This window comes from Taudactylus pleione, unplaced genomic scaffold, assembly GCF_031769625.1.
Source record: "Taudactylus pleione unplaced genomic scaffold, aTauple2 ptg000083l, whole genome shotgun sequence".
NCBI lineage: Eukaryota > Metazoa > Chordata > Amphibia > Anura > Myobatrachidae > Taudactylus > Taudactylus pleione.
The window spans coordinates 18,123,649-18,150,926 of record NW_028284485.1 but is presented as its reverse complement, the minus strand read 5'-3'; the positions used below and the strand labels follow the sequence as shown (position 1 = coordinate 18,150,926).

General features: G+C 41.4%; 1 protein-coding gene across 2 annotated transcripts in view; it reads right to left on the bottom strand.

Annotated features, from left to right (window-relative positions):
- Positions 1–6,862: 6,862 nt before the first annotated feature.
- Positions 6,863–27,278, bottom strand: part of LOC148532156 (cadherin-6-like) — a 351,919-nt gene continuing 331,503 nt past the window's right edge. For both annotated transcript variants that reach the window (XM_088468252.1, XM_088468254.1), the window contains exon 12: positions 6,863–8,718. In XM_088468252.1, coding sequence (XP_088324378.1) covers positions 8,228–8,718 — 491 coding nt within the window. In that variant the 3' untranslated portion in view covers positions 6,863–8,227. The remainder of the gene's footprint in view (positions 8,719–27,278) is intronic.

Sequence of the window (27,278 nt, the reverse complement as noted above, 5' to 3'; positions counted from 1 at the left end):
AACTAGTAGTGACACTGCAGTGGCAGACAGGATGGCAGTTTGAAAAACTAGGCCCCAAACAGTACATAATGCAAAGAAGAAAAAGAGGTGCAAGGTGGAATTGTCCTTGGGCCCTCCACACACCCTTATGTTGTATAAACAGGACATGCACACTTTAACAAACCAATCAGTGCCAGGGTCTGCCATCCGACTGTGGCTGAAATGATTGGTTTGTTTGGGCCCCCACAAAACAAGCTGGCAATTAATCTGTCCCTGCACAAACTGGCTCTATGGAGGCAAGATGTCATCCTCATCCACCGATTCCTCACCCTCTTCAGTGTTGTGTACTACATGGCTGCCTATAATTTGTGTATTAATTTGTCCCCACTGGAATCCACCACCACAGGTCCCTCTGTACGTTCTGGAGGCTGGTCTCCCTGGAAGAATTGATAATTCATTTTGATGAACATCATCTTCTCCACATTTTGTGTAAGCAACCTCCTACGCCTTTCGCTGACAAGGTTCCCGGCTGCACTAAACACTCTTTCGGCGTACACACTGGAGGGGGGGCAACTTAGGTAAAATAGAGCCAGTTTGTACAGGGGCCTCCAAATTGCCTCTTTTTCCTGCCAGTACAGGTACGGACTGTCTGACATGCCTACTTGGATGCTGTCACCGATGTAATCCTCCACCATTCTGTCAATGGTGACAGTATCATATGCAGTGACAGTAGACATGTCTGAAATTGTTGCCAGGTCCTTTAGTCCAGACCAGAATTCCAAACTTGGTCCTGCCTGCCCTGCATCACCGCCAGCGGGTTGCTTAGGATACCTAAGTTATTTCCTGGCAGCCCCAGTTGCGGGAGAAAATGAAGGAGCTGTTGACATATCACGTTCCGCTTCAGCTGACAGTGTTTTCACCAGCAGGTCTTTGCACCTCTGCAGGCTTGTGTCGGCCGGAAAGAGAGACACTATATAGTCTTTAAACCTAGGTTCGAGCACGGTGGCCAAAATGTAGTGGTCTGATTTCAACAGATTGACCACCCTCGAATCCTGGCAAAGCGAATGAAGGGCTTCATCCACAAGTCCCACATGCCAAGCGGAATCGCTCCGTCTTAGCTCCTAATTCACTTTCTCCAGCTGCTTCTGCAAAAGCCTGATGAGGGGAATGACCTGACTCAAGCTGGCAGTGTCTGAACTGACTTCACATGTGGCAAGTTCGAAGGGCTGGAGAACCCTGCACAACACGGAAATCATTCTCCACTGTGCTTGACTCAGGTGCATACCCCTCCTTTGCCTATGTCATAGGTGGATGTATAAACTTGAATGGCCTTTTGCTGCTCCTCCATCCTCTGAAGCATATAGAGGGTTGAGTTCCACCGCATCACAACCTCTTGCTTTAGGTGATGGCAGGGCAGGTTCAAGACTGTTTGCTCGCGCTCCAGTCTTCGGCACGCAGTCGCTGAATGGCGAAAGTGGCCAGAAATTTTTCGGGCCACCCAAAGCATCTCCTGCACATCCTTGTTGTGTTTCAGAAAATTCTGCACCACCAAATTTATTGTGTGAGCAAAACATGGGACGTGCTGGAATTTGCCCAGATGTAATGCCCGCACAATATTTGTGGCGTTGTCAGATATTACAAATCCCCAGGAGTCTACGTGGGGTAAGCAATTGGGCGATGATTTCCCTCAGTTTCTCTAAGAGGTTGTCGGTGGTGTGCCTCTTACTGAAACCGGTGATACACAGCGTAGCCTACCTTGGAACGAGCTGGCGTTTCTGAGCTGCTGCTGCTGGTGACGCTGCTGTTGTTGCTGCTTAAGGCGATACATCTACCCAGTGCGCTGTCACAGTCATATAGTCCTTAGTCTGCCCTGTTCCACTTGTCCACATGTCCGTGTTTAAGTGGACATTGGGTACAACCGCATTTTTTAGGACACTTTTTCTGATGTCTCTGTACATTCTCGGTATCAACTGCCTAGTGAAGTGGAATCTAGATGGGATTTGGTACCAGGGACACACTACCTCCATCAATTGTCTAAATCCCACTGCACCAATGGCGGATACCGGACGCACGTCTAACACCAACATAACTGTCAAGGCCTCAGTTATCCGCTTTGCTTCAGGATGACTTCATCCTCCTCGCTAAGGACTGTTGGAGGGTCAATTGTTTAGTAAAAGTAGTGGTGTTCCTATTTCCTCTCTGGGATGATGAACAACTCCCAGCAGCAGCAGCAGCAGTAGGCGTAGCAATGCAGGATCCTCCGGAGGAATCCCGGATAGGAGAGGAGTCAGTCATGCCAGTGACATGGCCTGCAGGACTACTTCCGATCCTGACTGAGGAGGAAATTGACAAGAAGGGAGTTAACGGTGTGGTTTGCAGGCACTAGGATACAACAGGACAAAGGGATTTATGTGTCCCTGGACTGCTTACGGTCTCAGCCAAAGTTTCTGAACTTGACGGTAACTTTTTCTGAACACACGGCAGGTGACGTATAAGGGAGGATGTTCCTAGGTGGCTAACGTCCCTACCCCTACTTATTCCACCTTTACATATGGTACATATGGCAAGACAGTTGTTGTCCGGATTTGGATAGAAATATTGCCATACCAAAGAGGTGGAATGTTTGGTCTTCTGCCCAGGCATGACTGTGATGGGCTTTTTCATCCCACAGACAACAACTGTCTCCCCTGGTGCCAGATTTAAACAAACCCCATCACCATCAGAATCCTCCTTGTCAACTTCCTCCTCAGCGCCAGCTACACCAATATCCTCATCATGTTGTACTTCAACAGTGACATCTTCAATTTGCATATCAGCAAGTGGACTGTGGGTGCGCCATCCAGCACTTGCAGAGGGCGTGCAAATGGTGGAAAGAGCCACCTCTTTCCGTGCAGTGTTGGGAAGGTCAGGCATCGCAACCGCCGCCACACTTGGACTCTCCTTGGGGATTTGTGATATCTTCTTAGAACGCACAGTTCTTTGCTGTGCTTTTGCCAGCTTAACTCATTTGATTTTTGTAGTGGGAGGAGGACTTCCTTTGTCATGTAAAGCTGAACCACTAGTCATGAACTTTGTTGATGCACGTGCGGCTAATGCGCACACAACTCACAAACATAGAAAAGAAGAATTTGTTATTTTTTTTGGAGTGCACTTTGGGGGTTACAGCACCCTTTAACGGACGAGCCAGCCGACCGTTGATTTATGACACAGGTGCACGCTTGTCGCTACTTTGTTGATGCACGTGTGGCTACAGCGCACACAATTCACAAACAGAAAAAAATTATTATTATTTTTTTTTGGAGCGAACTTTGGAGGTTACACCACCCTTTAACCAATGAGCCAGCCGGCCCTTGCTTTATTACAGAGGCGCACGCTTGGCACTACTTTGTTGATGCACATGCGGCTACAGTGCACCCACAGCTATGCAAGCGGCCAAGAGGCCGATCCAAAATAAAAAGAGCCCAGCTCTGATTCAGAGCGAGCGCTCTGTCAGAGCGAGTGGCTCTGAATCAGGCCCACAGCCCCTATGGACAACTGACTGCACAACACAGCCCAGCCAGCCCCTATGGACAACAGCAGCACAACACAGCCCAGCCAGCCCCTATGGACGACAGCAGCACAACACAGCCCAGCCAGCCCCTATGGACAACAGCAGCACAACACAGCCCAGCCAGCCCCTATGGATAATGGCAGCACAACACAGCCCAGCCAGTCCCTATGGACAACAGCAGCAAAACACAGCCCAGCCAGCCCCTATGGACTGAGAGGACACAGCCCCTATGGATAACAGCAGCACAACACAGCTCAGCCAGCCCTAGCTCCCACCCTCCCTCTTCACTGTCCACAGCCAGAGTGAAAAATGGTGCAGACGCGGGGACCTTTTATAGCATCCAAAACCTGCGAGATCCGACAGCGGGATGATGACATTTTGCCTGAATTTCAGATCCGAGTCAGGCAGGGAAACCCAAGCCGGACTCAGTCCCCGGCTCGGATCGGGGGGGGGGTTGGGGGCTCGGGGATGCCTCAGGGGGGTTCGGATTTCAGAAATCTGAACCCATTCATCCCTACCTCATATGCCTACAGAGTGATCACGAGACAAGGTGTAAGAGATCAGACAATCACTCAGATATGTACAGATATTGAATATGTTCACTTTTGTAATTATTATTGTTGTGTTTGTCTTTAAATGTAGTAAAGTTTGAGTGTACCGCGTTGCACTATATTTAACTGTGGAAGGTTATGATCATACAGTACCATCGCACTGTAAAGTACAGTATGTGGTTTTTAAAATTATTATTTAGTTCTGAACCTTTATGTTGCTCTTGGCCTCTCTGCTAGTAATGGAAAGGGGGAGAAAGGAAAAAGACAGGCTGGAAGAGCAAAGGCAGAGTTATAACAAGGTAGTATGAAAACCTGTATTTTGTGTGCTCGTATGGTGAATGCAGCTCTCTTTAGTTATTGGAAATGTAAGGGGGTGATTAGTGACATTTTTTAGTGTAAAAAGATTTGGTGAAGTGTGCAGAAATGTGTTATGTGTCAGGGAACAAAGCCTAGAGCTGATTGCTTCTTTGGAGAGCAATTAGTGACTGTTGTATACTGTAGGCATGTGAGCTTGCCTCCTGTGATGAATATTATACAATGTATTGTTCACTGGCCAAGCCTTTCTTCTGATTAGCCTAACTCCAATCTATTTGCATTCAACAAGAAATGTGTTTTTTTATTTGTTACAATTCACAAATAGTAATAAAGATAAAAACTCTGAAACTATAAACTGGAAGTTGGTTAAGCTGGGAGGTAGCTGAGATTTTAGTGGTGCAGTTTGCTCTCGTTACAAGAACTATTTAAATACAATACTTTAGTGTGTTGTATTGCAGAAAATGTCCCTGTTAGGTACAAAATGGACAAAGTACATCCCCTGCTTTCCATAATAATTTCTGATTATCAGAACAGATGAAACAATAAAAATGTAGAGACCATCCACAGCATTGTGATGTCATGTATTCGAGGAAGAACACAGGCAAATTAACCTTGAAGGTCGTTTCTGAAACTGACACTGATGTTTGCATGCAAAACCTTTAAATTTGCATGAATGTAGAGGTGCTCCTCACTTAGTGACCTGCCTGTTTAACAACTGCTCAGACTTAAAACTCGCACATATTATCTGTGATCAGGCAGCCCAGCGGCACCTTCATCTGGCAAGGCTGCCCAGCAGCCTTGACTTGTCTTCAACAGTCCTGATCACAGTCCTGATCACTGTGGCCAGCAGCAATCAGACAGCTCAGCAGCATCGGCACCCCCTACCATGAGCTGAGGCTTCTGTGTCCCTATCACTGTGATCAGCAGTTACTGGGGAGCCCAGCAGCTCCAGCACCCCATCCTGTCAGATGCTCCTCACTTATCGACCAATGTCTTTAACAACCTACAGTAGTGGTAGGAACGGAACTTGGTCATTAAGTGAGGAGCGTCTGTACTTCATAGAAGCATGCTCACATTAAAGACTTGGAAATTGCTCCTGGAAAATCAATCTGCACTTACATTTGTAGGATTGTGGTTCCATATGGAAATACACATTGGGGAAGAGTGAAGACATTAGAGAAAGGGGACATCTGGATGGCTTTATTACATGTTTCACTTTTGAGTATTTGAAAGATTTGTTGCATTGGTTGAGATGCATCTTCAGATTCACGTTCTCTACTCCATCCCTTGAAACTCAAATAATGTATGAATACAGTATATCAACTTTCTAACATCAAACAATTCAAAATGGTTCACCACCACCACCACCACAGAAACCACCATTTTAGCCAGCTAACCCGTGTAACAAATATATGCACAAATTACATTTTTACTGCGAAAGTCACGTTTTGCCATGTTGTAAGTTACTTTCCTCGCCACGACATGTGTAGGCCTGTCATACCAACTTTAATTCATGTTTGCAAGAAACAAAATTGTGACTATCTACCATTGGTACAGATTTCCTGTCGCATTTGTGCTAAAGCGATAGTTAAAGCAGTAGTTTAAAGAAATATCTTTCCAATATTAGATTATAGTAAATGCAGTCTCTCTACATCTTGAAATATAGCAAATGGTGTGACTTTTTTATGTGTTATTTATGCAATATTGGCTGAGTATGTATTATTACACCTTCTAGAAGTCATACACTGACTATACCGCTATTGTTTGTCATTTTTAGTACAACATACATCACGCACAATGTGCTACAGGAGACTTGCATAATGTTAAAGGATATTGCTCTATTTTTCATTGATATTCTTTTGCTTACCACTTACGCAGCATAAATTATTTTTAAGGACCTTTAAAATAAAGTACTGTCCCAAAATTATTAACTTTCATAGACAAGCTGTTCCCGTACTGTTTGTAGTTATAATAATGTAATTACAGATGTCTTATTCACAGTAAGACTTTTCATATAAAGCTTGCATAAACCTATTTCATTGTACAATCTGTATCAACGGCATATATATATATGTCTGCATAGGAGAGATGCAAAAACTGATTCATTAATATGAAGATGACCTTATAGGATTGGAACTGCTTCAGGGGCCTTGGAATGCTGCCACCACTTGGAACTTATAAATCCTATGTTCAGTGCATATTCTGAGCAATTTAATTAAAACTGTAATAAACTGAATTTACAGCAGCAAAAAATTAAGTGCTATGAAACTGTAAGAGTCGGCTTAGGAAAGGATGAGATTATTTGTCCATAAAACTGTTTTTTTTTCTGCTATGGATAGAATTTTCATGGCGATGAGAATGTAAAAAGCTTTTTCAGTTAGTGTTTCATTAATGCTGATAATGCCGTAATGAGCGTCTGATGCTGTAAAGGCAACAGTGAACTGATAAACACTGGCTGATTAAGCTCACACAAGATAATACTGTGCAGTCACATACCCATTGAATACAATACATTGCTTACAAATCAGCCAGCAGAACGGTTCCCTCATTTAAATTAAACACACAGTTTGTATCAAAACAACGGCTTTATAATTATTTAAATAAAACCAAAAAATATTACACTGATATAATACCAAATAGTTGAAATTAACACTGATCAGTAGATAACATGGTCTCCTTTATCGATATAAAACTTCTTACATCTCAGTTCTTTCGATATTCAAAACAAGCCTATCCATAATGTCCTTCTTTTAACACAGCAGTCAAATTATACATCAAGAATATTTAGGATTTTTGGTGTACATGAATTACAGTATGTATAGTGTTAAGTTTCTTACAGCACCTCTACTGCTATCTCACTTGAAACAATAAGAAGGTAGATAATGTTCTTTGCCTATTCTTACATCATAATGTGAAACTTCCTGAAGTTATCTGAATCTTGTTACTTTTGTATAGAATTAAATACTAAATACTTTCGTGACGTTCAGAACAGAGACAATGTCAGCCTATTCTTGTACTTCACTTGACAGCTGGTATTGTCTTCTCACAAACGGTAAGGGGGAAAAAAGATTTTTATTTTTTTTTATTTAATTTTTTTCTTTTTTTAGTTGTTCAGTTATGGAAATATCTGAAAGTAAAAAAAAGTCCAGTCGTGCGTCCTTTTTTAACTCAGGACTACCAAAAATGTCAAAGGTAAAGCAGGAAAAATTGATGAGTGTCAATATACAGTATTTTCCACCTTTACAAGGTAAAAAACCCATTAAATATCAGATCAGCTTTCTTTCAGTTGTTACATATACACTGTTTTCCGTTGATAAATGCTAATTACTTATTGTGTACAGAGGCAAGACTGTAAGGCCCCTGGAAGTCACTGAGCGGATCTAAAGCCATTTATCATAACCAATAATGTTTATATTTTATATCTCCCGTATCATAATAACATGACATCCAGTGGGTATAAGAACCATTGGTGCAAAATAAGTGCCTGGCTATGGTAATTTAAACAAATAGGTATTATAATTAGAGTAGACTGTGTACAAAGATTGCCCTTCCCCCCTCCCTTTCCTAGTGTTTATAAGACTGGTTAGGTAAAAAGGGTTGAATAAAATGTGGTAATATAAAAAAAAGCAACAGCAACAAATGAAAAAAATGCCTCTTGGAAGCTCATAACTTGTACTATAAAAAGTCTCTGACATTAAGTCTGCACAATTTTCAAATATTAAACAATTGAATGAGCAGATGGCCCAAATAGAGAGCCACAAATACAGCTACTCCTCATTTTTTTAAATGCTGTTTTTTTTTTGTCAAAATTGGAAATGGAAAAGGCCATATATTATGAGTCTTTGTCACTGTCTGCACCACTGTACATATCTGCTAGTTTTTTAAAGCGTGGTCCCCAGTCACTCAGGTAGTCATAGTCCTGATCTCCATCTGTTGTGACAGATTCCAGAGAGCTGAGAGACTCTGCCACAGAACCATTTCCTTCATATGCGTAAGTTGCTAAGGAGTCATAGGGTGGCGCAGTTGGGTCCAGATCATTTTCCTTCAACCTTTGGTTAATGAAATCTCTGACATCAGTGTTATCTCTTGCAGCTGGAGTTCGACGTGGAAAAAACAGTGTTTCTGGGACAATATCCCTGCGCAATTTGCTGTCCTCTATGGCTTCAGGATTCCTCAATGTACCAATATCAAAGGCCTGAGTGTCTTCTTCTCCACCACCTTCATCATTGTAACTCACAATGTTATCTCTTATATCTTCTTTAGAGACAATCAGTGGTTCTTTCTTCCTCTGGCGTCTTAGAGCTGCAAACAACACCACCGTCACTGCAAATAAAGACAATAAATGGTTTATCTGACACTATTGTGTGAGGAACAATAATACTTATGGCATATAACATTACAATGATGCATTACAGTAAATTACAATAAATATAAATTTCTCACAAATACATTTGAAAAGTCAATGTCTAATGTAAACATAAAAGTCTAAACTTGTTCAGTAAATAATTTCTCAGACATTTTACAGATCTGAAACAAGCACTGATCATGCATTTTAACAAAGAAACACAGAGCAACCAGCAGGGTTCAGGTATGCTATACTTTAAGTGCTACACCATTCAATCCATTGTATCGTAACACTGAAAGAGATTTCTGCATTATAAGTATATTGCTCATTTGGTTGGTTATGTGCTGTAAAGTCAATGACTTTGAACAATTACCATATTTACCATAGCTTATGTTTTTGTGAGGCAATGATATTTAATGAGAGCATGAAAAACAAATACAAGTCCGTTCCTAATGAACTCGCAAATAATCTTCAAAAGATTATGTATGTAAAGAAACCTATGGATTTCATGTTAGGCATACTGTAGTTTTTTTTTTGTACAAGATATAAGCAAATATAGGTAATTATACAGTACATGTCACATCTTAACCTAATATATTTGGACCACTGGGTTGTGGTTCTAATTCATCATCAGGTTTTGGTTTTGGCAAATCCACCCTGAAGTGTTTTGGTTCAGGTTCAGTTTTTGATATCTTAAAAATCAATAAAACTTGATTTAAAAATTTATAAAAACAGCTAAAATCATGTAATTTTGACCTATTTACATGCAATCCAAGACCTGAAATTGGTTTTCAAATCTGGATCCTGAACTGACAGCAGATCTGAGCCAGGAGTCAGTTCCACTAGGAACCCCAAAGTGATTCCAAACTGGGACTCAATTCAACTTGGAATCACTAAATTGGTGTGTGTTCGCATTTCAGGAAACCGAACCACAGATGACTTCATGTCTTGCCAACCACTCAGTGGTATCACTATGGGGGTGTGGGACGCACCAGGGTGTCTCCCACGGAGGAGGTGACACCAAAATGCCGGCTAATCAGTGACAGGAACCAGGTGCTGCAGTGTGACAATATCCTGCAGCACTCAGCTCATGTCACAGAGGATGAGCTGACAGTGCAGGCATTAATCTCCGGGGGCAGCTTAGCATCTCGGGGGATGCTGGGCACACCCCCGGAGTGATGTAATCTGGATTTCGAGATAGGTCACGCCCCCTTATGTTAGGCCACACCCCTTTTAGGGCTATGGAATGCGCACCAGCTGTCAACAGTCGCAATGATGCCTCTGCTACCACTTGCAGATAAGTCATATGTTAAGCTATTGTAAATTGGTCATCACATAGTAATAAGAATGACAGCAGGGCATTGTAGATGTGTAAAGGATTTATGTAGCAAAAAGGAGTCTATACTGAATGGTTTGCTGTGACTGAAGTAGGAAAGGATACATTAAAAATCGCATTATTATATTTCAACAAATATTTGCATTTGATATTTACAGAAACTAATGAATAAAGCATAGGATGACAATGACCTTAATGTGCACATTTATTTAATACATATTGCAAATTTGAGATTAACTTGCTTTATCAATCGAATTTGTTTTTCTCCCTGCTAATCCCTGAACTACATCATGGTATAGTTAATAAAGTGCTTATATGCTAGCTTTACTCCTGCATGTCTGTTCTTCAAGACACATTGAGTGCTTCAATATATCTCCTAGTGATTTTATGATCCTGTTACACAATTGCTGTACTTCAAACTTAAGCGTGAATTATTGCAATCTGTATATAGCTTTAATTTACAGAATGTAATTACCTAAACTGAAGTGGTAAATTACTTGCCTTATTTGTTGTGTACTACACTTAGCACGTTACCATTACATCACTAACAGTTGGTAAAAATACATACTGTTCTCCTTTTTCTCCTTTGAATTAGAGATCTGTGCAAACCCCTGTGTTTTTGTTTTGGTTCTAAATCATCACTGGGTTTGGTTTTGACAAAACCACCCTCAATTGTTTTGGTTTTCTTTAAAAAAAATATAAAACAAGCTAAAATCATGAAATTTGGACTTGTTTTTGTTTCTATAAAATTATTAATATCAATAACATTCATTTCCAGTCAATTTACCATCTCACAGCTCACAATATTGTTTTTACCAATATTGTCCAAAGGCTGCAGCAAGCTGGCTGGCTAAACAAAGTGACAGAGCAGTTGCACAAACACATGGCAGTTTAAAAGAATATAGCACATCCATGAAACATAGTGAACAGGATGGCAGTAAAATAAACTATTTGACCCTATAGAATGTTTTCATTAATCAAGAACTAATAGCCTAAAAGTAAAGCCTAGTAGAAAACAATTATATATTACCAACAGAGCTCTTTAAACAGTAAATAACATGCTTCAGGCCAATAGAAATTGATAATTGTAGAAAGTAGAAATTGACAATGAATGCATTTATAAGAAACTTCTCAAACCAGAAAATCACAGTTCGCAGGGCATACATGTGATTCAAGCCAGAGTATCAGCCTAGTAGAAAGTCATAATTAATTAATAAGTTAATAGCAAACTTCTCAAACCAGCAAATCACAGGCCCAAGACCAGTACAGGTGATTGGAGATGGAATACTATTTAATAGGATAAATCATTAAATTATTACTACTGTATAAGAAAAGTAAATGGGAAACATAGAAAAAAAAATGAATCCAAGTTTCCATGTGTGAGTTTTCAAATACAAACTGAGCAGTGGTTGCCAGAAGCTACACCAGCATTACTTGCTATATTAGTGGGAGCTGATGCATCTATCACAGCTCAGGCAGTTACAGACTCTGTATCTGTCTGTGGAGAAACTGCCAGAAAAGGGGCCTAGACACTTTTGATAAGAAGCTGGTAATAGATAGTCTTGCAAAATACAGAACATCAACATCTGTGACAAAAAGTGGCTATACAGAATGAGATATATGCTGTTGTAGTCACCTCCAGAAGATCTGTACTAATCACGGTCAATTAGGGAAAATATAAAAGAAAATCTCATTACCAGAGGGTGCCTTTTAGTATTTCCATCAATTTGGTTTGGCTGAGATTTATTTTCCATAATAGTTTACGCGTATTCATACTGTCTTCATAACTATTTGCATTTAAGTGTGGGAGCATAGTAGTGATAATCTCATGGAGACTTGTAACTGTGTTTTCATGCGGTTAGAATTTTGCTTTGTATTAATATAATTCTGATTCAGGGTCAAAACACCCAGTAAAATTACAATAATATACTCTGCCTCTCAAACACACACAATCTTGGCACAACCGATAATTAAAGGTGGTGCACGATGGCATTGCCTTTGAGAATGTTCATCCACCTTTATGTTGTATATTAAAAAGGACATGCACAGTTTAACAAACTGAGAACTTCAGTGACAGGGACTGCCACTTTTAAGACTGAAGTGCTTGGTTTGTTTGGGCATAGACAGAAAAAAAAACATTTTGGTGGTTAGGTTCCTACCAATGATCTTAAGGCTAACAGTGTTAATCATCCCCAAAGTCCAAGATATCATCATGTTTACCATCACTCTCATCTCTGTTGTTAATAAGGCTGTAGTGATTGGTTTGTTTGGGCCCCCACAAAACAAAACATTTTGGTGGTTTGGTTTAATCAAGCTACCAATGAGCTCTAGGCTAACAGTGTTAATCATCCCCAAAGTCCAAGATATCATCATGCTTACCATCACTCTCATCTCTGTTATTAGTAAGGCTGAAGAGATTGGTTTGTGTGGGCCCCCACAAAAGAAAACATTTTGGTGGTTTGGTTCAACCAAGCTACCAATGAGCTTAAGGCTAACAGTGTTAATCATCCCCAAAGTCCAAAATGTCATCATCCATATCATCACCCTCATCTCTGTTGTTAATATCATCATCATACAAAATTAGATCATCCCCACTGGAATCTACCATTACAGTTCATGTTTGAATTAGTGGTGAATGTATTCCTTATGGAATTTGTAGTCCATTTTGATGAAAGTCAGTTTTACACATTTGTTGGAAGTATTCTCCTATGCCAATGGCTAACAAAGTTCCCAGCTATGCTAAACACTGTTTCCAAGTACAGACAGAGAAGTGGGCAGCTTAAGTACACCATACTGTAGCTAGTTGTACTAGGAGCTCCAAATTGCCTTTTTGTTCTCCCAGTATTCAAAGTGACTTTGTGAGATGCTTATTTGTACAGTACATTATCATTAAAATAATCCTCAACCATTCTATTTATGCTTACGGTATCAAGTGAGTCATGGTAGATGTGGGCAAGTCTTTTAAACCTGACCAGATGTTATAATCTTTCTCTCTAGTGCACTGAGTTGACTCATCATCAGTGGGTCTCTTGGAAAAAGTCAGATTTTTTCTGGCAGAAACCTTTGTAGGAGAAACTGAAACTGGATGTCATGTCATGTGCTACTTAAGCTGTCAACTTGCTTGCAAAGAGCTCTGTGTCATTTGAAAAGAAAGACATTACATAGGATTTAAACCTAGGATCATGCATGGTTGCCAAAATGTGATCCAATGGTAAGATGTTGCAAACCCTTTGATACTGATGAAGCAAATAAAGAACTTGATCTACAAGTCCAACATACTTCTCAGAATCGCTTTATTTGATCTCCTCCTTCAGCTTCTTTAGCTGCTTTTACAGTAGTTTAATTAAGGATATGACATGACACAGGCTTTCATTGTCTAAACCCATTTTACAGGTTACAATTTCAAATAGTTTCAGTAACTTGCATAAAACCAAGATTATTCTCCACTATGCTGTAGTATGATGGTAAAATGTTCCCCCTCTATCTATCTTAGAAAATGATGTGATCATTATGATGGTTTGTTGCTATTACTCCAGTCGCTGAAACATATAAAGGGTGGAATTCCACCTGGTTACTACCTCTTGTTTCAGTTGTATTCATAGCAAATTGAACTTTTCTTGCAGCTGCTGCAATGTTCTACATGTGGTTGCTGGATGCCGACAATGCCCAGATATTTTTTATGCTGCAGCCATTATCTCCTGCATAGACCTGTCATTTGTTAAGAAATTCTGAACCACCAAGTTTGAGTGCGCAAAACATGGTATGTGTTGACATTCACCCACTTGTAATGCTCATACAATGCTACTTGCATTATTGGAAATGACAAATACTGAGGAGAGTCTTAGCGGAGTAAGCCATTCTGTTATCACATCTGTTTTTCCAACAAATTGACACATGTATGCTTCTTAGTGAAGTCAGTGATACAGAGAGTATCCTACCTGTGAATGAGCTGGCATTATGTGTTAGATACTGCTGCTGAAGGTGATAACCCACACAGTGGGCTGTCACAGTCATGTAACCTTTAGTTTGATAAGAACCACTTTTTCCACATATCTGTAGTTAAATGGATAGTTGGTACATTTTCTAGACAAAAAATTACTTTTGTTTAATGTCATAGTACAATTGAGGAATTGTTGTTCTGGCAAAATAGAATCAAAATGGAATCTGGTAACATGGACACATGACCTCAACTAACTGTCTAAACCCAGATGCATTGATGGCAATTATCGTAAGCAAATCTAATTCTATAGCACTTAGCCATCATGGCTTTAGTGATGAGCTGTGCAGTAGGATGGCAGCTGTCATACTTGGTTCCACTTGTATTTGATTGTTTCACAGTCAATTATTGATTGAAACTACTAGCTTTCTTGGTCCCCTTCTGTGATGAAGATTCACCCCCAACAGCAGCAGCCCAAGTGTGCAAGGATTCTTCTTGGGAATCATGAATTGCATCAGGGGAGACAGTTTGCTTTTGCAAATTGGATGCAGGACTACAGATGTGTCCACATCTATCCTCTGTACACTACAAGTTGCGTTACACATAACGCATGAGCGATGTGTGACTCGGTAGCGCCAAGTGCTTTTTATTGTGTGTCTTGTTCCCTTACAGTGCAACATATTCACAAATGTGGATAAGACACACAAGCAGCTCCTGTTACTTAAAATGATATGCGGCATACCTATATTCTGTTTAAGACTGTGGTTATATCTGCATGCAAAATGCTACATTACAGTGTCAGGGGCTGTGACATTGTAAGATACAGGTAGCATTTTGCATACAGTTACAGCTGTAGTCACACACACAATATAATACACTGAAGTGATGTTGCACTACTAATTAAATTAAATAAAAAAGTTCTATACCTTAAGTACAATTTTTAAAAAACACAGTATAAAAGTACTGAATCCACAATATAAACGATTTCCTTTATAGGGTATCAATTTAATTTGCAATTTTGTATCACAGTCATATGTCTCTCACTGGACTTGTAAATTAGGTCCTTTTTAAGTCCTTGTAAATCAGACCTCTTAAGTTGTAGCAATGGGAGACTCACTGTCACGTAGCAGTGCTTAACATGCATAAAGCAAGGAGTCCCGGCTTGGGGTAAAAAACAGCCCAATGATCCCGGCTTGTGTGGCTTTGAAATTTAGTCACCCCATGACTGCCTTTATCCAGCCGCTGTCATAATCCGGGTCTTAAGGACTTCGTCTCCACATGTAAATGCACAGCTCCCACTCTGCATCATAAGACTTCTGGCTGAAGTCAAATAGAGCCTGGCACGGTAAGTAGCAATATCGGTAGCAGATATCTCTGACGCATTTCGCTTCCGTTTTAGGAGGCTTTATCAAACAGCATGATCCATTTATCATTATTGATAAAGCCCAGCTTAAATTTTGTTGTGGTTGGTACACACACAATATAGGCATGCTGTATATCATTTTTATAGGGTTTTAAATTGGGTTTAGCTGATAAGGCCACAATACCCAGTAAGTACAGTAATGTATGCTGCCTCTCAAAAATAGACAGTCTATTCTTTAAATATATAAATTTAATTAAGACACTTGAACTTTTTTAAACAACAAAAAAATATTTTTCTACTTCTCTTATTTTGGTGTGCACCTGACTGGGCCGCAACACCCCTAGTAAAAAGTAATAAACATTGTCTCCTAAAAATGCTCAGTCTTCCCTTTAAATAACACTTGAGATTTCTTTTGGACCACAAAATAAATTCCTTTCCCCACTTTTTTTATTTTGTGGTGTAGCTGATGGGACCACAACAGCCAGTAAGCACAGTCATATAAGCTAACTCTCACAAACACACAGTCTTCATTTTAAATACCTAACATGAATTAAAATACTTGAGATTTTTTTTTAACCACTAAAAATATCCTTTTTGCACTTTTATTATTTGGGAGTGCAGTTGACGGGGCCACAACACCCAGTAGGTACAGTAATATATTCTGCCTCTCAAAATCGCACAGTCTTCCCTTTAAATATGTAATTGAGTTAAAAGACTTGAACATTTTTTTACATCAGAAAATAATTCTTATTTGGGGTGCAGGTCATTCAGACACAGCACATTATATGTTGTTCATCTAAGCATGCAATTACTATACTGTCTCTGCCCCTAAGGCACAAAATAAACTGCAGTGTAGCTGATAAAGATACCCTTGTGAAAACAATTGTAAGCGCAGCTGACTCTCACAGACACACAGATTAAAGATGCCTTCTTTTATATATACAGTGCACTTCCAAAACAATTGCAGTTTCACTTTTTCCACCCACTCCAACCCCCTACAAGTCTCTGTAATGTTACTGTTAAAGCACAACTAATGCCCAAAGCTATCTCCATGCTCTCGCCTGTGGGTGCAGGGTGTGCGATGCACATGGGACCCTGGATCCATTGGGAACCCACAACTCTGCACCCATATTTTTTGTACTTACCTCTCCGAAGTCCTGCATCAGCTGTAGCAGTGCTACACAAAATCCCTGTAAAATGGCTGTGGCTGCCATTTTTCCAGCATTTTGCCCATACTCATTAGATAAATCGCTGGGAAAATGGCTGCCACACCATTTTCCTGGTGACCTGTGCATGAATAGTACCCACAGTCTACTACTTCATCAGTGCACTGGTGGCTGCCTGGGAGAGAGGAGGGGGCCCTAGATGGGGAATGAACACGGGCCCCCTCCTCTCTTAATATGCCTCTGCAACAGCAAGATAATGGGAGTTGGGTACATATGTGATGGGAGGTTGTGCTTTACACTAAGTATTTCAGTTTGGCATACTGTACACTGCAAAGTTGTCACAGTAAAATAAAATCTGCAAAGGTCTCAGAAAGAGCTTGCACACATGGCCAATGATTGTACTTCTTAGCTCATGAACTCTCTAACATGAAATGTTTTACCATAGATGTGACAGTAAAATTATGCTGCACTTTTTTTTAGCATCTTAAATGATTCTCTCATGCAAACTCTTACTCTTGCACTGGAGTTATATCGGAGGAGGGAATAGGGTGAGACATTAGGAATAGGTACAAGAATAGGGAGGGACAAGAGTAACACTGTAGGGGGGAGAATAGAGGCAGAAAGAAGGAATATGGGAAACAATAGTAGTAAATGGATGGAATAAGGTGAAAGTTATAGGAAGGTGAGGGCAAAGAGAAGTGAAAAAAGCAAATGATGGGTCCAAAATACTCTATTAGCTTTCTCAAACCACACACACATACTGTATACAGGCCTTTTAGGGTGTTACCAGTTCACAGTGATTAATACCTAACTAAAGTGGTCCAACGAAAGACAACTGATGAACAAGAGACTGGGTCTTGGGTTCCCAAGGTCATCAATGTATGTGGGGAGAGAAGACTAGCCTCTCTGGTCCTATCCCCCTACTGTAGCACAAATTCTAAAAAAAAAGGTAATGCTGTCTATGATATTCTGTCTGATAGAAAGGTGTCTAAACACACAGTACATTACAACTTGCTGTGTAGCTGCAAACCAGTCAAAGTGCCCATGCTGACCCCTGTCCACTGCCAAAAACACCTACATTGGGCACGTGAGCATCAGAACTGGACCATGGAGCAATGGAAGAAGATGAACTGGTGTAGTGAATCATGTTTTCTTTTACATCATGTGAATGGCCAGGTGCATGTGTGTAGTTACAAAGGGGGGGGGTTGGGCTGCACATCCTAATTTAAACACAATAAGAGGTGCTACCTTGCTGAGATCTGTAGTTTTACAGCAGAAATAAAAGGGAGTAAATTGAGGTTCTTAGTACATATTTGGCCAAATATGTTTGCCCACCTATCACATCAAGGTGAACCTCATCAGGTGGGTCCCTAACATCCCTAATAGTGACACATGTATAAATTTATCTAGGACTTACCTGTAATAGCGCCCATTATATGTGTGTACTGCAATGCAGAGGACCTAAACTAATTAAAATCACCTGGGGCAGGTAGGAGGAGTGCTAACGCCAACAAGTGTACCTTAAATACACACATACACATGTGTGTAGTTACCTGGGGAAGAGATGACACCAAGATACACTATGGGAAGAAGGCAAGCCGGCAAAGGCAGTGTGATGCTCTGGGCAGTGTTCTGCTGGAAAATCTTGGTTCCTGCCATTCATATGGATGTCACTTTGCATGTACCACCAATCTAAACATTGTTGCAGACCAAGTACACCCCTTTGTGACAACAATATTCCCTGATGGCAGGTCCTCTTACAGCAGGATAATATGCCCTACCACGCTGCAAAAATTGGTCAGGAATGGTTGAGGAACATGACATATAGTTCAAGGTCTCAATCCAATTGAGCAGCTGTGGGATGTGCTATAAAAAAGTTATAATCACTGAGGCCCCACCTCGCAATTTACTAGACTTAAAGGATCTGCTGCTAACATCTTGGTGCCAGATACCACAGGACACCTTCAGAGGTCTTGTGGAATCCATGCCTCAACAGGTCAGAGCTGTTTTGGAGGCATGAGGAGGACCAACACAATACTATGCAGGTGGTTTTAATGTTATGGCTAACCAATGGACTATTTCCAAACAGCACCTCTGAATGTTTCTCCTCTTTATAGTGTATCTTTAGAGTACACCCACATACAAGAAAGCACCCATTATCAAATAGGGATGATTGTGTAGTATTTTATTAATGATTTTTATTAAACATAATATCTACAGATTTCATGCGTACAATTTAAAAACTTGATCAGTTAGCTTAGCTGTTAAAATTCGCAGTTCCAGGTAGATGAAATGTTCCAAATCTTCTGTTTCATCTAATGTGGACTAGAGCTCTAGCAGAAGATTGGCACTTGAGATTCCTGCAAACCAATAACCAGATGACAAAGTCTTTTGAACTTCCTCAGGGATTTGATCCTGCTGTCATCTGGTTCAGTTTTATATAGAGTATTCATTAAACATTGACCAATGAGAAAACTGCTACACCTATTTTCCATTGTACTTTAATGCTGTTAAATAATCCATTTAGGTGTTTCGTATTTTGGGCCTGTTTCAGAGATGAACGTACATCTCTGATGGTTAGGGGTCTGCAGCTGTGTAGAACCCATTCTGCTCATGTGCAGAACAGGTCCTGTGATTACACTTGCAGACCCCCCCCATGACATGCTGTGGCATTTGGGGGGTGGATCGGAGGCGTGGCTGGTCACCGTTCCCGGAAACTGAGGCACATCATCCCATTTTCGGGAGGGCCAGGGTCTGCGTAGGGCAAAAGCAGATTCCTGGCCTCTGAAGTTACCAACACTCGGTCAGGCTGCGGGAAGCATCAGCACCCGCAGCCTGACAAAGGAGCATCAGTTGCAAAGGTTGCAATGGTGCTCACAAATGCAGCAAGGAGGTGTCTGACACCTCCTTCTGTATTTGCATTCAGATTGGCGGAATTGCAAATTCCATCCATCTCTGAATCACGCCCTTTGTCTAAAAAATTATAACTTGGTAAAATAAAAAATTATTTCCAATAATAATAATATTATTACTAATAGATATTCCTAATGATTTAAAAAAATATTTTTTTAATTTCAGTGATAACTAAAAACTGTCCGCTGCTATATAAAATGGTGACTCTGGTATTTTAATCAAATTGCCTGCTGAATTTGGTGTATATAGTGCATGTACACTAGCGGACCCTATTCCAATTACATTCACCCCTGAGACTTTATATGGTCACAGACCAGCTGCATGCCAAATCACCATCAGGTCTCAGAGATCCCACATTCTCCAGTAGACGGCTGCCAGATATCTGTGGCTGATAAAGTAATCCAGAATTTATTTATATATTGTGATTAACACACTGGAAAGGTTGTCAAGAGGAGATAAACAGTATATGCCACAAGTTTTTAGCTTCGGTCTGGTAGACTGATTGCCAGATCATCTGTAAGAGGCTGATAAAAGGTGTGTCAATCTCTCACTACCTGGGGAACAGTTTAGAGGCCTGTTTAGAGACTGTGATTATGATGAATGAATGAATGATAATTCTGACTGAAAGTACTGTAAGTGCTGTGCTAAAAGCTTCTGTTTTGTGAGAAAGGTGTTAGGCCCCTCTACTCCAAGAAAGATATTCATTTGGTTTACTTAGAACCAGACAGGCCAGGATTTACTTTTATGTTTTGTTTATTTCTACACATATTTATGTAAAAAAATTAAAGCGACAGACACCCGATTTTGTAATGTTGGGAAAAGACTCACATGTGAAATTCCTTGAGGTGGCATCATCGGATGCTTAGGAGAGTAGATTCTGCTTGAAAGACACAGTCAAGGCACTGCTACAGACTACAACAGCTCAACAGAAAACTACCAGGGAACAGCAATTAGTGATCGAGGAGGACTGGAGGCAACAACAACTGGGTATCAATAATCTCTGCAGGCAAAAGCAAATGGATGCTGAGGAAACCCAGAGGCAGCAGCACCAAGATCTGAAGCATTGAAAGATGTTGTGCAGCATTTGGCTGCACTGTCTAGAAATGCTTCCACGGATGTCACAATTAGCTCAAGCTCCATACGGTCTAGTCATTATATTTGCAAAAGATGACAAAGAGTGATGATATTTTAAGACAACATTCAAATAAATAGCGGAGAGAGGATGTTGGTCTAAAACTCAGTGAGCAGGCCTTTTTGCACTCTTACTGTCAGGGAACCTGCAAAATGCATATTTTGATTTAAGTGTTACTGACGCCAAGGACTCTGATAAACTAAAAACTGAGATTTGGACTCATTTGTGTCACAATGTCTGTACGAGCACAACGAGTTCATTGCTAGGGATACTAAAAGGATAACCCTCCCCACTCTCAAATGCATTACCATGTCCTCACCAATATGTGGCTACAACCAGAAACTTTAACAGAGCTGAAGATCGTGAAAAGGGTTGTTATGGACCAATGCCTACTGTCACTGCCTGCAGCTATGAACAATGGATGAGCCTCAATGACGGTAACACAGCAGACCACCTTGTGAAAATGGAGGAGAGGTATGTGGTGGTTGAGGAACTGTTGATTGTACCCCAACGGCCCCAACAACAGCAATTTCCAGTGAATTCTGGTAAGACTGTTCTAGGGAAAAAGGGTTCTGGGTGGTGGCAAGAACTTAAAAATCCAGATATGGTAGGCTTGGAACCAGGAGATTGGACAGCTGTACCAGGAAGGTCCCTGCCTACTAAGAACTGCAATGGAACACAGAATGATGTCCCCTCTACTAAAGTAGAACATGTTGTTGAACTAGTTGTCTTCAAGTGCAAGTGCAAATATTTTTGCCTCAGAACAGTTAAAAAACCCTACTCTGGTAAAAACTATTGAGAATGTAAGAGTCGTTGATAGTATGTAAAAGCCTGATAGTAGATAGTAGGTAGTCATGTCCTTATATAACAATATGTCAAGATTTGTTGTATGAAATATTCAAAAAGGGAGAACATGTTGTGGGACAATTGATAGTTTCTAAGGCATATAAAAGAACAGTGTGGAACCAGGCTCATGGTCACATAACTGCAGGACATCTAGAGTAGAGAAAATATCTGAAATAATTTTGCAGCAGTTTTTCTGGTCATAGGTCCATAAAGATGTATCTGACTACTGTGCCATCAGTTCCATCCTCCCAGGCCACATCATAGAAGTCCATTTGTCCTATTGCCCATTATTAAGGTCCCATTTGAGAGAATAGCTATGGATTCAGTTGGACCTCTAATAAAGTTTGCTCAGGGTCATCAGTATATTTTGGTGGTAATGGATTACACTAACAGATACCCGTAGCGATACATTGCGCAATATGTCAACAAAGACAATTGCAAGGGAACTAGTACATGTCTTTAGCAGAGTGGGAATACCTAAGGAAGTCCAAACCTAATCAGGGTACCCCATTTATGTCAAGAAACATGAAATAGTTCTGCTGCTTGTTTAAGATTAATCAGCAAAGGACCTCCATATGTCACCCTAGGACTGATGGTTTAATGGAGAGGTTTAACAAAACTTTAAAGAATATGCTAATTGCTGTCGATTGGAGAGGTTCCACAATTTTCCACTGGGTTCTTGCCTTTAGATAGACATCTCCTGACAGCATCGCAGATCTGAGTGCTGCATCCTGAGATGCAGCATTGGATATTGTATGAGACTACTGCCAATCTGAGTGACCCTGAGGTTATTCAGATAGCCCCTCTCAGTTCTGTAGCTGAGGCCAGATAGTCTGCGCCAGAAGACACAGACCCTGTCCTAGGGACACCCAGAAAATGGGAGTGATATGCCACCATGTCTGTACTCAAGTGGCCGCAGCCTGTGAATCAGGCTGCAGCTTTGGGGAATTGAGAGATCTTGCAGAATGAGACTGGCACAGCACAGTACAGATCCTGCTTATGCGCTCATCTTCTAACATTGGAGCAATATGCAAACCATCAGGTTTGTATACTACTCTGAATCAGGCCCAGAGTGTTTATTTTGGCTCCCACAGTAGAAAGTTAATTCTTCAAGGGGCAGAGGCATATTAAGAGAGAAGGCAGCCCAGTGTACAGTCTTCATCTGAGGCCCCATCCTCTCTACCCGGCTGCTGCCAGTGCACTGAGTGAAGCAGTAGACTCTGGGCACTAGTCTGTGCCAGAGTCTACTGCACATACTCAGGTCTCCAGGGAAATGGCTAACCAGCTATTTTCCTGGTAATTTCCCTACTGCACATGCACAAAATGCCAGGAAAATAGTCATTTTTCAAATGATTTGTACAGCAATGCTACCGCTGACTTGGGACTCTGGAGAGGTAAAACATGCACCCATTTTCGATATGCCCCTGCCAAGTGGCAAGGACCATTTGAGATCATAAAAAAGTGGGTGAGGTTAATTGTAAGGTGTAACAGCCCGGGAAAAGAAAGCCAGAACAGATCTACCATGTAGATATATATATCTATGGTACCCTTGGTGTTGTAGGGGCTACTGATAAATGAGGTGTAGATGCTACTTTATAACTGAGAAAGCAGTTCCAGTGGATCTTTCTTCTCCTTGTCAATTACTCTGTGAGGTCTATCCACCTCAGGCTGTAGCAGAGAGGCTAGCCCCATACACAGTAAATTTACATAATGCGACAGCCTTGGTAAATAGAATAATGTAGATTTATTGAAAAGGGGTAGGAGAAAGTAGATCCAGGATAGGTTGCAGTATAAAAATTATCATCATACATATGCAGGGTTGCCGAGAGCTGACTGGTGCATGCATACTGGGGGGTTGTGGCCGAATCCAAGAGGTAAACCCCCTTTGGGAATATTTTTTTTTTATACTATGCAGCATTTGTCCTCAGCAGCACTGCAAAGAGGGACATCGGTTCTCTCAGTAGATAAACTGGGCTCCTACAAGTCCTCTCCATTAAGCCCATGCCCGGGTAATTAGTACCCACTTTTATTCCCTCTTGGTGTCTCTGTACATATGACAAGACATTGTAGCACAAAAAGGATTACAGCAATTTCAGCACAGCAGTTATAGCAAAACATAAGTGAATAGGCAATGGGCACAAACTCTTTTAGTTAAACAGGCATTTTTATATTTGCTGCTGCAGCACCTCTTTGGCTATAAATAGGAAAATGGCAATTTATTGGTTGTCTTAATATACTATTCTTTAAGTACATATTAAACCATTGCAAAATGTGGATATACAGTAATAATATGGAACGCAACAGATTTACCAATAAAACACAAAACTGTTCAGTATTTTACACAAAATACTGTCATTGGAGTACTCTGTTGCTGGACAATCATTGACCTATGCCATGGTTTGTAATAGCAATAAACTTAGCATCTAATGCTGTTCTGTATGATTCCAGAGGGCACTGACATACTCAAGCACTGTTTCTCTAGTAGCTCAAACAAGATGAATATTATGCTGTTTAGTCAAACTCAGGGCCTAATTCAGACCCGCTCGCGAGCGCAGTACGCTCGCAAACGGGTTGACGGTGCCCTAATGAGCATGTGCATGACGGAGGGAGCTCCGCCGTGCGCATGTGCGAGACTCGGCGAGCGACGGGGTAGACGTCGCTCGTGGTCTCGCACCAAAGGGGGCGTGCTGTCGATGGTGACTGACAGCACGCCCCCTTTGGTGGGCGTGCCGGGGTCATGGCTTCCAGACGGAGGTGTTCCCATGGGAACGCCTACCGTCTGGGTCCGGCCCCACTGACATCAGTAGTGATGTCAGTGGGAGTGATTTTGGCTCTTATAGAGCCAAAATCACTCCAGGGCTTGCGGCAGCGAGACCCTACCACAGGGTCTCGTCGCAAGCCCGATGGTCGCGATGGTCCTGCCTTGCCACCCGCCGAGTGAGTGACTTCACTCAGGAGGGACCGGCACATACATGATGACACAGCCGCTATGAACTAAGGATGCCACTGGAGGTTACCGTGGCAACCCGGTTCTATGTAGCGGTCACTGGCAAATAGAGTATATGCACGGCCAATGGGCCCATTGTGCCAAACACATTCAACGGAAGGTGGGAAAGATTGGAGAGGAGATGACAATGGAAAACATGGAAAAACAATGGCAGAAATGCTATCGCCACAGTATATGTAAAGGTTTCCCCTTCTGGACTGAACGTACATTTATCTTTCTCATGTTATTACTAAGAAAGATCTTCTCGATATTAGAGCTAACTTACTCTCCAGCACATACTGGGTATCTCTTACCCTCCGTGGTCCAGTATTGGTTTTTACATTTCATATACTGTGGCGATAGCATTTCTGACATTGTTTTTCCATGTTTTCCATTGTCATCCCCTCTCCAATCTTTCCCACCTCCCGTTTGATGTGTATGGCACAGTGGGCCCATTGCCATGCATATACTCTGGATTACTACTGCCTTGATTACAGCCATTCTACACTGGATACGCCTTATACCGTCTGATCTTTGAAGCTAAGCAGTGTAGGCCGGGTCAGTACTTGGATGGGAGACCACCTTGGAATACCTGGTGCTATAACTTGACATTATCCTTGTTTGCACTTTAGCCAACACTTCCGTTTTCCTCGTCTTCCCTGTTTTCCTTATGTTTTGTCCCCCTCTTATCCACTATTTCGACATTGATATATATGCATTTTTGCTGTGTCCAGGACGTATATCGGTATTTGAGGCCATTGACACCTCTGGTTTGCCTTATTCCTTAGTGAGTCTCTATTTGTGTCACTGTGGACACATTCATATATATGTACATTATGGTCCCGGTTTTATTATGGCCATACACCATCTGGTGTTTCTGCTAACTTTTATCCAGGGCCATTCGTATAGTGTTTTTACACTATGTACCCATGACCCCTGTTCTGTCACATATATATTTTAATGCTATGTGACCTCCCTTTCCCAGCGGCTTGGCGGCTTGCACTCATGGGCTTTCTTTGCTATATGCAATACTATTTGCATATCATTTTTAATTTGTTTTCATATCCTTTATTCTGTTCACTGTTTGTTTGGGTCACACTTTATTGTATTATATTTTGTTTATTGACCTACCTGCCCGTGCATTCATGCTTACATACATTGACTACATTCATATTACATTTTAGATATTGGTGCATCCATTATGGTTACGTATACTGTATGTGGTTACCATGTGCCTTATTAATTGCTTTTGATGTTTTCTGTTCCATTATCTATTTGCCAGTGACTGCTACATAGAACCGTGTTGCCACGGCAACCTCCAGTGGCATCCTTAGTTCATAGCGGCTGTGTCATCATGTATGCGCCAGTCCCTCCTGAGTGACGTCACTCACTCGGCGGGCGGCAAGGCTGGACACATGTTCACTTCGTGGGATGTAGGGGGGTATAAAGGTATGTTTGCTATCACGCTGTTGCTGTTCTTGATAAAAGTCCAATCAACTGAAACGTTGAACACAGACCTTGTGGAGTCGTGAGTCTTATTGTTTTCAAGTCCTGAGAGTGCCGCTGTTGTTTTGTTTATATGCTTGGTTCTTCAACCATTTTGAGGTCACCCAGGCCAGTATTATATTTATCGTGGAGTGCCAGCGTTATCGTATTTTTTTTATATATATATATATATATATGCCATTACACCTTGTGGTTAAGTACAGATTCAGCACTCTCACAGGGTGAGATTGCTGTCACTCACAAAATGGTGGAGCTGCTAATTCACACAATTGTGTGCTCATTGGAATACACACATGCAGTCTATGTAACTGAGGTCTGAGCAGTTATGTGGCACACACATCCCACTCAGTGCCCACAATCATCCCATTCGGTCACCACACCAATCTCACTGGGTTGCAACATCCTTCTCATTCCAAACATCTATCTAATTTAGAATGCACATTCAGCTCCCTAATTGCTAAAACTATTATACTCTGTCTATGCATGTACACTATCTTCCCCTATACGCCTCCATGCTGCTGTATCTTCCCTAATCCCTACTGTTGTGTGGTCTCTGAACTGAGCTAGTCTGTATTCCCTCATCCGCACCAGTCTGTCTTTCTCTATCTTCGCCACCCTATCTTCCTGCATCCGTGCCAATCTGTTTCATTACATCTGCACCACTACCTTCCCCCCAGCCATGCCGCTCTGTCTTGCCCTCATCTTTGTCACTCTTTCTTCATCCTTCTGAACCACTCTGTCCCCCCAACTGCACCACTCTGTCTTCCCCCACATCCACACCAATTTGTTTCCCAAATCCCTACTGTGTTCTCCATGTGCTAGTCTGTATTCTCTCATCCACACAAACCTGTCATTACCCATCTGTGCTGCTCTGTCCTCCTGGGTTCATGCCACTCTGTACCACTCCGTACATGTCACTCTGTCCTCCCAAACCGTGCCACTCTGTCTCCCCCCATCCACGCTGCTGTCTTCCCCATCCGAACAACTGTTTTCCACCCATCTGTATCACTTTGTCTCCCCCCCATCCGCACAACTGTTTTCCACCCATCTGTATCACTTTGTCCCCCCGTCCGCACCACTGTTTTCCACCCATCTGAATCACTTTGTTTCCCCCCATCTCTACTGCTTAATCTGCCCCCTCTCCTTGCCTTTCTGCTCAGACCTCCGTTGCATTGACTGCATGTGTGTATTCCAATGAGCACACAATTGTGTGAGTTAGTAGCTCCACTATTTTGTGAGTGACAGCCCAATTAACATTTAATGTAATTTATGCAACAAGACAAGCTCATCTGATTAATAGGTTACTCTTAGACCTAGTTTGCTAGCTAATACAGTCACAATCTGGTGGATTAA